The 14,103-nt window shown below is 39.8% G+C and overlaps 1 protein-coding gene across 1 annotated transcript in view; it reads left to right on the forward strand.

Moving 5' to 3' along the window:
• LOC111259779 (gamma-aminobutyric acid receptor subunit alpha-6) overlaps positions 1-14,103 on the forward strand; it is a 52,709-nt gene that overhangs the window by 28,384 nt on the left and 10,222 nt on the right. The window contains exons 2-6 of the mRNA XM_022831991.2: positions 247-469; positions 5,545-5,701; positions 9,084-9,168; positions 9,577-9,659; positions 11,606-11,731. Of these exons, the coding sequence (XP_022687726.1) occupies positions 247-469; positions 5,545-5,701; positions 9,084-9,168; positions 9,577-9,659; positions 11,606-11,731 (674 nt within the window). The remainder of the gene's footprint in view (positions 1-246; positions 470-5,544; positions 5,702-9,083; positions 9,169-9,576; positions 9,660-11,605; positions 11,732-14,103) is intronic.

The raw sequence follows: 14,103 nt of genomic DNA on the forward strand, positions 1-14,103 counted from the left end.
ATAGAGCTTATTTAGACGTTATTTAGGCTTCCGACAGGCCTAATAAAATTATGACTAGTTCAGCGAACTAGGTTGAAAGATTGTTACGTAGGTGCACCTATGTAATTCTTTATAGGTGTCTAAATGGCGATTTTATATATATACTCGTACAAAGCATTATGGCATAAACTTCTGCAACATAAACAGGCTTCTACATTGCTCGAATAAGCTTCATCATTTCGTGGTATTTGATTCATGTTCTTCTAGGTCAAAATACAGTCGAACTCGGAGCCCGTTAACGAAGTCATTTCGACCATTCGTTCGGACGTCAGACATCAGCCGCAACGTCAGTTTGCTGCTAGAAGGACTTCTTGGTGGCTACGACAAACGAAATCGACCAAAGGGTAGTGGTCCTGGAGGAAAAGGTCCAACGATCGTAGGCGCTGACATTCTCATCCGCAGCATGGGTCCTATCAGTGAGCTCGATATGGCATGTGTTGTATTTGTATTTAAGTATAATGTATATTATTATAGATAGAGGCGCAAATTAGCAAGCTGATCTAAAATTTGAATAACTAGTTTCAATTTTCGCCAGACTTGAAACAAAAAAAAGCTTGGTAAATTTTTCCTTTTGAAATTTTGCCATCGAAGAACCTCACAGATAACGAAATAAACGAATGATCACTTGATGTATAGCATACTGTTTCTTTAAATTAAGTTTGATAATAAAGGACACTGTCTGTATTCAAGGGAGACAGGTGCTTTTTGTAGCTAGAAACTTAACCCATATCCGTTATGTCTTCAAGCTATTCATCATGACTTCAAGTTATTACTAACATCCATAAATAATCACTGCTATAATCTTTGGGCTCTTATTTTTTACGTGTGCATTATGCCATTTTTCTTCCTTCGGATGTTCTTGGTTATTAACGCCTTTACTCGGGATTCCGCCGCTTTTTGAGGACTTTCAATAGATCAATCAGAAGGGAGACGCCAGATGAATGACTTGAGCGCGTTGTGAAAAACCTCATGAAACAGCCCCGCTGGGATAGGCTGTCGACATGAGGTTGAATTCTCAGTAATTTTTTTGTTGAGTTTGATTTTAGACTTTACGTTAGCAGCGATTATTGATAAAATGCTGTTATATCGAAGAGCTACACCGTAGTCGCCTATTGACTGTATCATTCAAGAGTTCTTACAGCGTAGATGCAGCTGAGTACTGGAGCAGAAGAAAGCGGTTTTTAAGCGCATCAAGAAGACGAGCACGCATCCGACGTTTATTTTTGCGGTAGGCTCCATAAAATGACCAATAAAGTTTTCACTAGAATGGACCTCTTAAAATTACCAGCAGATCAGCACTATTACAACAAGAAAACGAGCTCATAGTTAGCGTTGACAACAATACACACATTGTAAGAATTATAAAATTAGTATATAGGATCTTATATGAAGAACCACCATAGTGTATCACAGGCGAAATGACTTGCTCCTTTGGACGGACCAAAAACTCTTTATTATTCATTGCGAAGTTTCGAATATATTGGACGTTACATATACATTTACGGATCTAAAGAGGCGTCTACGGCTACATAAACGCGATCCTTACTCAATAACTGATCAGTCATAAGTGCAAATCGGTGCAAAATTTAGTACAAAGTTTATTTTGCCATTTGCTTACGCCAGTTTTCTCCTGTAGCTTGCACGCTATTCCAGTGTAACCTGGTCGTTAAGCCGCCTTTCACTGTTAACCCTAATATAGCCCCTGGACGTGGGAGTCCTCACTTACCTACGTAGCTTGCCGGCCAGGGTCCCTTGATATGGTGTTAACGGCAGTAAGAGTAATCGTTGCTAGTCTACGATAAGTCACTCATCTGCAATTATCTTCACCTGTTCTGTTTAGCTTTGTCTTATTCTATCTCCATTTCTCTACATTATTTGGCCTTCACAGATCACCCCCTTGGTCTACACGTTCCATTTCTCTCTCACTGCTTCTTGCTCTAGTTGCTGTACTAGTATGCAGCTGGGGTTACTAGAATACGTAGTACGGCGATCTAGTTCAAAGGCATCAAGGGATTGACATTCAATCAGAAGTAAGCGATGACCTGCTTGGTAGTCGAGTAAACCTTTTTTTCAGCGGGCGGGCAGCGATCGACGATGTGGCCCAATCAACAAGACCCGGTGGATATCAGAAGACTCGTGCGAGCACTAGTAGTTTCATGATGCTTAAGCGTTGACCAAAAATCACTTCCTTTGCTCGCGACCGCCTATTCCCAGCACAACAACTAGTACTGTTGTTATCGTTGCTACTCGTGTCGGCAGCATAAGACCGATTTGGCAACAGCCAGCGACGTCGTCTACCCCCCACCACCGTGGTCGTAAATCTTCTTTCATTTGCTTTTACGGTAATATCCTAAGCCGACCACTTCTACCGATCGGATCCTTGTCAACGTCACTGCCTTGTTTTCCAGTGGCGTTATTTTTCCTTCGCATAGGTGGAAGGCGGTAGCTGAAAACAGGGCAACGCTTAGAAAGGGGTTGTTGTCTCGGATATGAGAACATAGTCAGTCGAAGTTCATTGTTTGTGCTCAATCTTATTCGAGACCAGCTGCTGAGTAGCAGAGATCAATCGGTCCGATCCGAGATTCAACCCGTTTAGCTCGCTATCAAACGCTGTCGCCTACCCCAGGAGAATCTATTCTCATTAAATGCATCTGGATTCTGTACTATCAATTTTCTGTTTCTTGATACCTATGTATATCCGTTTGAGAAGCGAGTATGTGGGTGAAACAAGTATCGCGTGGTTTTCGCACGCAGTACCTGCTAGGCTTGTTATGACTGCCATGAGAGAACTAATTTATTTATAAACTACATGACGATTCTGATAACGACCCCAGCAATCATCAACCTGTAAGTGCATATTATTCAGTCCTGCATAGATTAATCAAGTTTACTTGGTAACCGTTTTCTTTTCGTACGTGAAGGGCTTTTCCGCTTGTTTTAGCCTCCCGCACACGGAAATAAACCTTGAAACTCTTCGGCATTTTTGTTCATCAAAAGTACGGATTACAAGATTAGCTTTCAAAAGTGTCCATTTAACATCGAAGGAGATTTGATTGAAACTTAGCTCTCTGTATTCATAAAACCATACTGATTTGCCAGATAATATTACCTCGCGTCAGAAATGTGTTAAAGTCTGTTTTGATTTTTTATATGTTATAGTCACTTCTACGCATATTTACGACCGAGTCATAAAAAGGCCGATATTTAAAAAATTCGGTTTGTTTATAATTTAATCACCTATCAAGTCAGCTGAGCAAGACATTCGTAGTAAACGTGAATGTTTACTTATCAGATAAACAGGACGATCTAACAACACCTATGAGGTAGCAAGCTTGAAAAAGTAGGGGAAGGCATAGAAATCCTGTAACCAAGACTTCAACAATTTTCTGGCCTTCGGTTTGTACATTTTATTCATTCTTCAATATCAAGCATTAATAATAATTGACGAGATGTTCAGCTGGTTGATCCACGTACGCGGGACATATGATTGACGGGATCTACTTGGGAAGTTGTCAGTACTATCTACTTTTTACATTAAAATAGGCTCATAACAGGAATGGACACATAAACAAGTGTGAAAAGAAAATGTGATCGTTCTAATAGACTGTTCGAAACATAGAGCGTATGCTTTACCATAAATATTGCAATGGCCCAGCACAAGCGTTCGTTTGATTTCGCCTAAATCATATATATCATGCTGGGGACCTTGCCTACTAAATTATTGACGCTATTTCATTCGCTATTACATAATTGTCCTATTACAATAGTTAGAGTGCTCAGTCAAGCCGTACGCTGCAGCTTGATCGCAGTTCTCAGTCTTCCACGTAATGTACGTTTTACTATCCAATCAATACATGGTGACCAGCTATAGCTGATTTTCAATCTTCAGTACTGCAAGGGGCTTACGCAGTAAGTTGCTCGTGCACGTGCGTGACAGTTAGCTACATCTCAAACATTTAAGATCGTTATAATAGAATAGAAAGACGATTCGCTAACGGGACCAAATTTTCGTCGGGTTTCGGTGGCAGGCTCAAGCGTTCGCCAGATAGTTTACTTCTTGTCCAGCTGCCAGGACTTATGGCCAGACAAATAAGTGGATTACTGGACTAAAGGAAGCCACGAAGCGCAGAATGTCACACTCCATCATTTGCGCTGACTTCGAAGAGCGAACATCTGTCGTAGTTCACTATTGCAATTTATGCGTGCTACAATTATGGAGTCCAATCTATTCAAAATAGGCTTCCATATACGCGAATCCCTTGCACTTTTCCATTGGTTTGCTATGGTTCCTAGCTCCATTGGTTAATACGATCCGAGCAAATTTCCAGTGGAAAGGTAGAACTGGTGGTGGCGGCGGATATAGAGCATTAGAGAAAGAAAAAAACGAAATAAGCCGAAAACCTTTGCCTACTAAAGTACAACTGTCTATTCAACGCAGCCGAACGTGTCAACGATTAACTTAACCAAGGTATAGATGGAGAACGATAGAACAGCTCGTTATTCCTAAAACTAACATGAAATTGAAGTTAAAATTGAAGTTAATCGGTACGCAAAATGATCCATATAGACATATAATTGATTAAAATATCCATCCTGGCGTAGCAATACCCGTTTATGCGTTTACATGTAAAATATAGTGATAGCTTATTCTTTTCTTCACGCTTAATGTAATCAAATTAACATAATTCGAGTAAAATTATAGCTATGATAACGGTTCGAAGAGGAATGGAATATACTAGTAGATCATTATTCACTTGTACGTTTCCAATAGTGCTATCCTACGAGATTTTGAAGGGGCTACGGTTTTTCAACATGCCATAAATTCAGTCAGCTTGTTAAAAATGTTTATTTTTATATGCTACGTGCATGATTTAGTAGACGGCGCTATTGGCCGACTAATCGAAACAGAATAACTCCCTGAATTTATCTTGCAAAGCTTGGGGCCGTACCTCAAATAATTAAAAGGTTCAGGAAAATGGAAGGCTTCTGGCAAATTTGTAATGCCATAGCTAAGAGGATCCTGAATCGCTTCGTTTTTGTTTTTTTTCTTTTTTTTTGGAATAAAATACAGGATAAGTATCCAATCTGTAAAATAGTTCATTGCGTCGTCTAGACACGAGATAGAGCGTCTTGACTTAATAAGATGCTGCTCAGTCTAGCGACATCCTCCGATAGAAAAAGTATTATTCGTTGGCGCTACGAGTTCTGCACGGCAGGGCTCTATAGGCTTGCCTTAAAAAAATATCATTGCCTTAATGAATTTTTCCCAGATATTTATTAGAATACAAAGCACAGACTATTTATCACCCTCTTCGAAATGCATATTTTAGAAGGCTATCTGTCATAAATATTCTATTTATCATTGAATTAAACAACCTGGTAGCCACTGTGATACTAGGTAAGTTAAGTTCAGAGTATTCTTTTTTAGTGAACCTGAAACTAAGACTAAGATAATTATATATCCACTGTTTTCTTGATGAACTTGATTCATATGTCTTTATACAGGAATACTCTATGGATTGTTACTTTCGCCAAAAATGGAAGGATGAACGATTGAAATTCAATCGATTTGCCACTCAATCGAAGCAGGACGTGGCTAATATCTCACTTTCGATCAAAATGCTCGACAAAATCTGGAAGCCTGATACTTACTTTTTGAATGGTACGTCTTTCCCTCTACACGCGTTATTTGTCTAGGATACACGTATACTACAAATCAACGTTTTTCTCCAAATTGCTCTATTTGTCAAAACAGCGCCCTATTGACTAATAAGCTTGTGTGGAACAAAACGAGTCAATACGCTCATTTTTCGACATTTCTAAAAGCCGACGGTGTCAAATCAGCCGGGCCAACGACCGCAGATAAAGGAAAACTGTCGAATGTGTCAAATAGTAAAATACTAGGATAATTCGTTTTGGATATTATTACACTTACTGAATATACGTATATCACCTGGCGCTTTATGAGAATTCGAAAATATATAGAGTGATGCCATTCTGGACTCGCGATGGAAAAATGAGCAGCGTTCACTCAAACTAGGTATTAAGTCTTCAGCGAAATATGGATGTTGAAATAAGTTAGTCCTTTGTGGAAACTATAAAGAACATATAACTTGCAGCAGCGTTAGCAAATGTCGTCGTTCTGGCACCCTAGTGTAACCCATGAAACGGACCCATTATTTTTCAACGTATACAATCTACCAATAAATCGTAAAAAAAAAAAAAAAAAAAAGTAAATAATAATGACCTAACGTTCTATCTCATTTACATAAGAACCTTCCTTTGCCACTAATCCTGCTGTGGCCTTTTGAGGGCTCAGTGATGGGTTATTAAACGTACACCCGAATGTGACGAAAGACTGTTTAAATATTTCGTTGATTATCGCATTGAACACTATCTAGTGGGCCTTAGTTTTTCGAGTTTCGAGTCCTGTACGGCCGTCAAGCGTTCCATTAGGTTACCCACTAAGCTGTCACCTTGTGTCACCAATAAGAGCCAGTATTATGTTTTCAATGCCTGATGCACGCAAATATGCGCGTTCATCTTTGTCTGAAATGATTTTTTAAAATCCATTGTACATGATACTATTTACACGACGCTGAAAATAAGTGAACCAAACAAAGATTTTCGCCTAACAAACACTAGCTATACGTCAGCTTGCTTCTCCACGCCTCTTAACGACGCCATCCTAAGGCGTTACATTTCGTTACCTACGGTTTCGCCATTCTAGGAAGGTGTCTATAGGTTATGCTTGTCATATATTTATTGAATAGTCATTGGCCAGAAACGATCCTTGATAGAAGAAAATAGACTTTGATACAACCTATATCATACATCTCCGCTCCAGAAAATAAAACAGTTTAACGTACGGATAAAATGACGCAATTTACGTAATTCCTGTGATAGTCAACGCTTTCCAACCTTCTAATATTATAGTTGCGTGCAAATGGATTCTAAGAGAACTCTAGATGGGATCTCGCTGTGTTGCTGGCAGGATCTTTGTTAAAACTTTGTCAACGGCGGATGCTTATACGGAGCAGGCTAGGAGATAGACCTTAAAATAGCATTTTATAAATTATTAATATTAAAATGTCTAAAGGGAATATCTATATTCCAGAGAAGCTATAATAGATTGAAGTTCAAAAAAGCAAAAGATTAAGACTTCCCTATCCGTCATCGCTTCAGGATTAATCAGATAAATATTTTTTGATTAATTTTTTGATTCTAACTACTTTACCTTGCACCTTTTTTTCTATTAGCTAGAAGTCTATGCGCTAATTACTGATGCCATTTTTTCATGTATACTGCTACGGTCTCTCATTGGCATCTGGTAAGTAGTCAATGATGTTTACCATTTTCCATACTGACATTTTGCTACCTACAGTGGTAAGTGATATTGTGTCCATAAAACGTGGCTGTAGTAGATGTCAGCATCTGTTGACAGCTTTGTAATGTTTTGAATTTTACGTCCGGCATCGCCGTTAGGAACATCTTCAAATGAATGGCTGCTTTCCAGCACGAAACGAACCGTGTGCCTATGTTCGGATTCGAATCTAGGCCACAACGTGTCCTTAACCTCAGCATGCAAATACATCACTCACTAAACTATCGCGGGGACGCCAAGTTGACCACTCCGCCAGCAGCTAACACGACGCCAATATAGCGGAAGAAATTAAACACACACGAAACTATACACAGCTACAGGGTAGGCAGTAATTTTCCGCCGATGATTTTCTCTAAATGAAGTTTCCGCTTGCGCCAGTTTCCTTGGGACTGTTTCTGATCCATTTGCTATCACATCAGTCGGACAACGCTGTCTGCATTTTGTTCTACCGTCTCCCTAAGTCATCGGCAGCTGAAATGTTTTTTTGCCTCCAACAGTTCTCTAGGTGTAACCACCAACCCGATCCACAGGCTTCTGCTCTAGTCCGGGTCTAGTTCGAAACGTAGACTCATTCGTGGTTTTGTATATCCACGAGCAAAAAGGCTACGCCCGAACTGGGCCAGCTAGATCAGCTCATTTGCCCGAGGATTCAACATGCAATGTACTTGCTTCCCTTCCGCTTTCGATATAGTATGGTCCAGAAAACATTACCCATAGATTTACAATATGACAGGGTTTCTTTCGCTTCATTGCGTTGTTGGCAGCCGGAAGTCTGTGCTGCAGCAGCGGAGAAAGAGGATCGGGTGTCCACGAATGCATCCGATACTACATCAATATTTGACGGTCGATCTGTATCGGTAGAACATATGCTCGCAGACACATTTGATAGTCAGTAAAATTGTGGTGTAATAACACAGACGTAGGGGACATGTCATTTGTATCAGACGTCTTTCTGTTCACGAACGTAGATTTTACCGATGATTGCATGAGTCTAGACATCGAAGCACCGCTCAGAAAATGCAAAACAGAAAGCGGTCAGTCCTGTTTAGCATGCATGTCTGCTTTAACTGTTCTATTTTTCACCATACATATTTTAACTTCGACTTCCCCTGATACTGAATCAAGTTCCGTCAGATATGGACGGTAATAAGTGGTAAACTAAAACCGCGCACTAAAAAAGAAAAACAGATATGCACTAGATACGATAATTTATATAATTATGTCAAGCTGAGAGGATCTATCACTCATAAATAATAAACGCTAGCGGATACGCTTTGGGCAACGTATTCCTATGTTCAAGTCTGAATCATGTCATGAATGTCGTTAAACGCAAATCCAAAAAAAAAACGTCAGGATCCTAAAGGCGGCTAAAAAACCTGAACTCAGTGCGCTTACAATTGAAAGAATCATGTTCCATTTTGGTGTTATGTACTGTTGTTTTTGGCACAGCCAGTGATTCGAGCCGAATCATAGTACTACCGTATAACAAACATGTCAGACCCACTCGAACCCTGAAAATGTTTTCACCCTCGCCAGCGGGGAAAAAAAACGTATTCCACTTACGCACGTTTATTTCCACATAGTAAAATGTATATATACGATTTATCAATTGTGCATGACAACAGGAAAAATCCATCTCATGTGTTTCAACCCGTTACAGGCAAGGGGTCATACCTTCACACGATCACTCAACCAAACAAACTACTACGAATTAGCCACAATGGCGACGTCCTCTACTCAATGAGGTAACTTTGCGAGGAAAAAACAGCGTATCAACTTTTTATTTTTGCTTTAGGTAGTGACGTGCCAAATCAAACAGTGCTATCAAGAGATCATTACAGACCGAATAGAAAAATGGCGTTTTTTTTAGAATTTCAATCACCTTGTTTACATATTAAATAAAAAAAAAGTTATTTAACAAACTCCCAGGAAACGTATCTCTGTTACATGTATTGGTTGTGTTATTCTAATACGAGCGCTATATCTAGTTACGTCTAGCACGCTTGTTATACATGAAAGCAGCATCTTGAGAAAGAAACATATGTTTGATAAACCTATTTTACTTCTTTTTACCGTATTACTATATAATTAAGAAAGTATGCTTGAGACGGGACGATTAATGTGTAGAAACACTTATTATCTGTTTGTTACAGACTAACTATAAAGGCGAAGTGTCCCATGAAGCTCGAAAGCTTCCCGATGGACCGCCAATCATGTCCACTTTGGTTCGGAAGCTGTACGTAAAACTGATTAATTATGCTTAGAACGACAGCATGCTAGGTAGGACCGCAGTGTGTCTGATCTTAAAGTACGTAGAGTGGTTAGCAGTTTATTATTCATTTATAGATGCTGTATAGAATATCGTTAGAAAGTAGTGTACATCATAGATCTCTGCGAGCATACGTACCCAAACATAACATTATTTAGGTAAGGAATATTAGATCGTGCAGGGCCTGCCCGTTCAGAATGAATCTTCATATTTCCAAAGCGGGCGAAAAGGACCTAACTAATCGAGTTATTCCGATGAAGTCGGAAAATCTCTTCTACTTTGGTAGATATACAGCCGCTTTTGTCTGTTTGATTATTTCTGCTGCCTTCAAGTATACTAGGAAGACGGTAACGGCGGCGCTGATGAGTAAATGGGCTTAGAAGGAAAAAATGCCTCGAATTTGATAGAATTAGCGCGCTTACAGCTGATCTAATCCCGTATTTATTTCTCTAGAAAGCATAAGTGTTCTGTGTGTCAAAAGCTAGCTACTAGAGGATTTGGAAAAAAACTAACAAGCCACGTTGACATTCCGAGAGAAGAGAATCGTTCCGTAAACTCCTGATAAATGACTGTGAAAAGCGAGAATTAAAGAGTTCATAGTCAGATTTCAGCGCTTGGATACAAACATCACCCAGATAAGCCCAATAGTAGACTACGTTTAGTAAAAACATTGCCTATAAAATTAGCCCTATAAAAAGCAGCACGCCTAAAAAAAGATCGACAGTTTGAGAAAGATCTGTGTGGTTCTATGAAGTGAAGAAGAACTGATTAGCAGAACCAATGAAGGTAGGGCAGTCAATGTCCGTAGAAGAAGTCGCGTCGAGCACGGCAATTGAGATGGTGATAACAACTGGGTTGTGTCTTAACGCAGTACAAAGCTAACGTAGCAACAAAGAAACAGCGTCTTTAGCAGAGCTAACAGAAGGCGTGTGGCAACCTATTGGGAGCGTTTCTTATATCTTACTAGAATGTACCATGCGTTTCTCGTGCGGCTTCTGTCCAACAGCCAGGCTCTGATTGAAGTGCTCATTGGCTACAAGGCGCGTAAAAACTTTAAGTGGGCTGAAAAGGCTATACTGAAGAGCATTCACAGACAGCACGAAGTGCATCGAGAAAGCTTCTAAATCAGTGACAAATAAGCGGTGATCGATTTTACAGCTTAATGGCCGTGTTATGGTTACTTCGTAAGTTATCTGGATTCATCCACCATCTGATCTATGTTCTACACACATGGAATAAAAGGTGATGATGATACATAAGTCGGAAAGCACGCTACGTGCCTCGTTAACAAACACCGCTGGGACCTCGTTTTTGAAGCATAAGATGTTAGCGGCTTTCCTTAGCCGCGACGTCACAGATTTCAAAACAAAACGTATAATAAGACCCCTTTTATATATGCGTTGTTTGGTAAAAATAACGCGTGTATAAAAGGAGACCGAGACGAATGCAAATACAATAACAAAGTTAGTCACTAAGTAACTTACTATCTCGGTGGCAAGGGTAACGATGAATTTGGTTGCGTTTAAAGGAAGATCGGATGTGCGATGCGATTGGATATAAAGATATGATCTTTATCTGGCCACAACCTAAACAATAGTTCGTTCTTTAGGCCGTAAAATCCAACCATATTCATCGCTACTCTTACCGCCGAGATAGCAAGTTATCTGGTGACAAACTTTGTTGTTGCATTTGCATTTGGATTCGTCTTTTTTGTATGTGTATTGTTTTTCAAAAGCCTTATTGTATGTGGTATAGTTTACGGCGACTTAGGTTTTGTTGGAAGTCTGTGACATCGCAGCTAAAGAACGCTGATATTTTGGCGATCGAAAGGCGAGTCTGGCTGTAAAATAGATGAAAAGAAAAGTAAAAATTTTAACTAAACTTTTGTTTTCTGTCATTTTTTTCTTCACCAGATGCCTATCCTGAAGAACAAATTCGCTTTGAGTGGATCAACGTAGAATTCGTGAAGGGCATGGTTCTCTCACAATATGATCTTATTGAAATTCCAAAGAACAACGTGTCACACAGGGTTAACAGCGGTAAGTAGGACGTCCATGGAGCAATTAATTGGCCTGCTGAGGAAGCCTATCTTCTCTAGCTGGTATCTTCTCAAAAAATTAGCTATTATGCACATACGACTAAATGATATGATTAAATAACAACTACTGTATACACCTTCAAGGCGTAAAGCTTGTATAGCAAATTCAATAAAATGTTGACACATTTAGTTCTTAACTTCTCTCTATATTCCGATCTTTTATACTACGACGGTAACTTCTATTTCCATTAGATGTACAAACTCGCCCTGAGTTTGTACAACAAGCTTGCGTTTACCTGAAAGCGACGGTCGCCCGCTCTACCGCTATCCATATAACAATTTAAACAAGTGCCGAAATGATGATGTTAAAAATGTAGGTAAGTTCTATTGAATTTGTAACGCGCAACACACTTAGATACGAGGAGGAGCCATCGACAGATTCAACATTCGAATAAATGCTACACAAACGTTTAAATCTAAACGTAACTTAACTGTGTTAATAGCTCGGGGAATTTATGATGAAACTTGAATTATATATATATATATATATATATATACATGTGTATGGCGAAATATCTAATATATAACTTCGGAACCCTTTCTATAACCGTAACTTGACAAAAATATATATATTATTAAATTATTTGTGTGTACTAGAAATGTTGTACTTGTTCAGTATAAGCACCACTCATAGCAAGTGCATTACCTTCTCCTAATGATTTTTAATATATTCCATTATTAATCCGCAAGTAATTTTCAATAGTGATCGAGATTTCAGGCGACAGTGTCGCCTAAGTGTGCTATACACAAAAGAGGTTCCAAGGAGATTCTGTTTTGGGCTGACAGTAAGCTGGCAAAGTCTTTAGCCCTGTAGAAACTCATAATGGCCAAAAAGTTTAGATAGTGACGAAGTGCAAAAAAACCTAAAAAGCCTAACCGCTAGAACTTATCTAGATGACCCAGTTGGCCACTGGGTCCTTCAAAACCACCGTTAATTTCTCTACGAAAAACACAGCTGTGTCAAAAATATCTTTCGCCACCTGAACGATTTTGGTAAATATTTCAGTCCTTGAAATTCAACATATATCGAACACTTTCCGATTTGTCTCATAAAAAATCTTCTAGAATTTCTCAGAGACTGCCTTGAAGTTCGTAATAACGTAGACCGTCGACTTAAACCAAAAAATAAAGTGTTCACCTTTGGTGACATTTCGCCCAGGACAAAAAAGTTAAAGAATAGTCGATTTTCACTGAGATAGTGAAAAGGACGCGGTTTTCCTTCATCATATTTTTGTTCTAAAATGCATAGCCTTGCCTCTAGTACTAAGAATAAATAATCGACACATGCTCTCTATGGTAAACAGCCCGCCAAAGTTCTAACCCAGTCCAAATAAATATAGAATGATATTTTTTTTTATAATGGTTCTATTCTCCATTCTTTTGAGCGACTTTCGGTATATTGCTTCTACTGCTCATGCTTCTTAAGCGATTCAGTCGGCTGAAGAGCATCATACATCCACAGGGGGACCAAACTGAAATTTCAACAACAGTATACATTTTTGCGTCCGTTGCACTCGTCGAGCGAGATGCGTCTATGCGGTGCCGATCCTTTCTAGGTTTCCTTTTTAAGTTAGCGGTGATAGACTGCTGTAATCGATTAGTGTATTCCGCGATTTGCTTCTCGATGCTCCATTCAAATTCAAGCCTAGACAGCAGCTTTCGGGACGTGTCGAACTGTTGGCAAGGTGCTGCGTTAGACAACCGGCTTAATACGTCGAGACGATCGACACGACGGAAGTAACGTTTCAGAGACTTGTCTTTGCCAGAAAACAGAACATCAACTGCCCTTCGAAACTGAGGCACAATGAGACCGTGTTGTTGGAGTAACCATGAGGCTCGTCGGGCCATACCGCTAAAACAGCTCGGACGAAGTTGCGCATGGTTATCGTTGTGTTCACGGTAAAGGTGATCGTTGAAGCACTGCGGAAACGCTTTTTGCATTGCACAAAATTGCGCTTTTAGCAACTGCGCAGAGTGCCGCTTTATAGTCGTCTGAATCGTCCGCTCCAACAACCCGTTCACTTGCAAGTGGTTTTTAGGCAGTCCTTAGGGTGGTTGGGCTCGTTGATGCTCAGCAGCAGCCCCTGACCGTCGCAGTGGAAGTCAAGCTAAAGGTCGGTAGAAGTAAAATGGATATGTTTGCTTATTGACAAAATAATGCACAGCGTTATTTCAATGAGGCTTTCTCTGAAGTGTATTCTTGTGATCAATAAACAGCGCGGGATGTCCCAACCCTAGGCGACAGTTTAGGTTAAAGGGCTCTGCACTCGTCCTCCATGGGTACGTTCGTAAAGTTGTACAGCGCAGTGACAT

Source organism: Varroa jacobsoni, unplaced genomic scaffold, assembly GCF_002532875.2.
Source record: "Varroa jacobsoni isolate VJ856 unplaced genomic scaffold, vjacob_1.0 scaffold_367, whole genome shotgun sequence".
NCBI classification, from domain to species: Eukaryota; Metazoa; Arthropoda; class Arachnida; order Mesostigmata; family Varroidae; genus Varroa; species Varroa jacobsoni.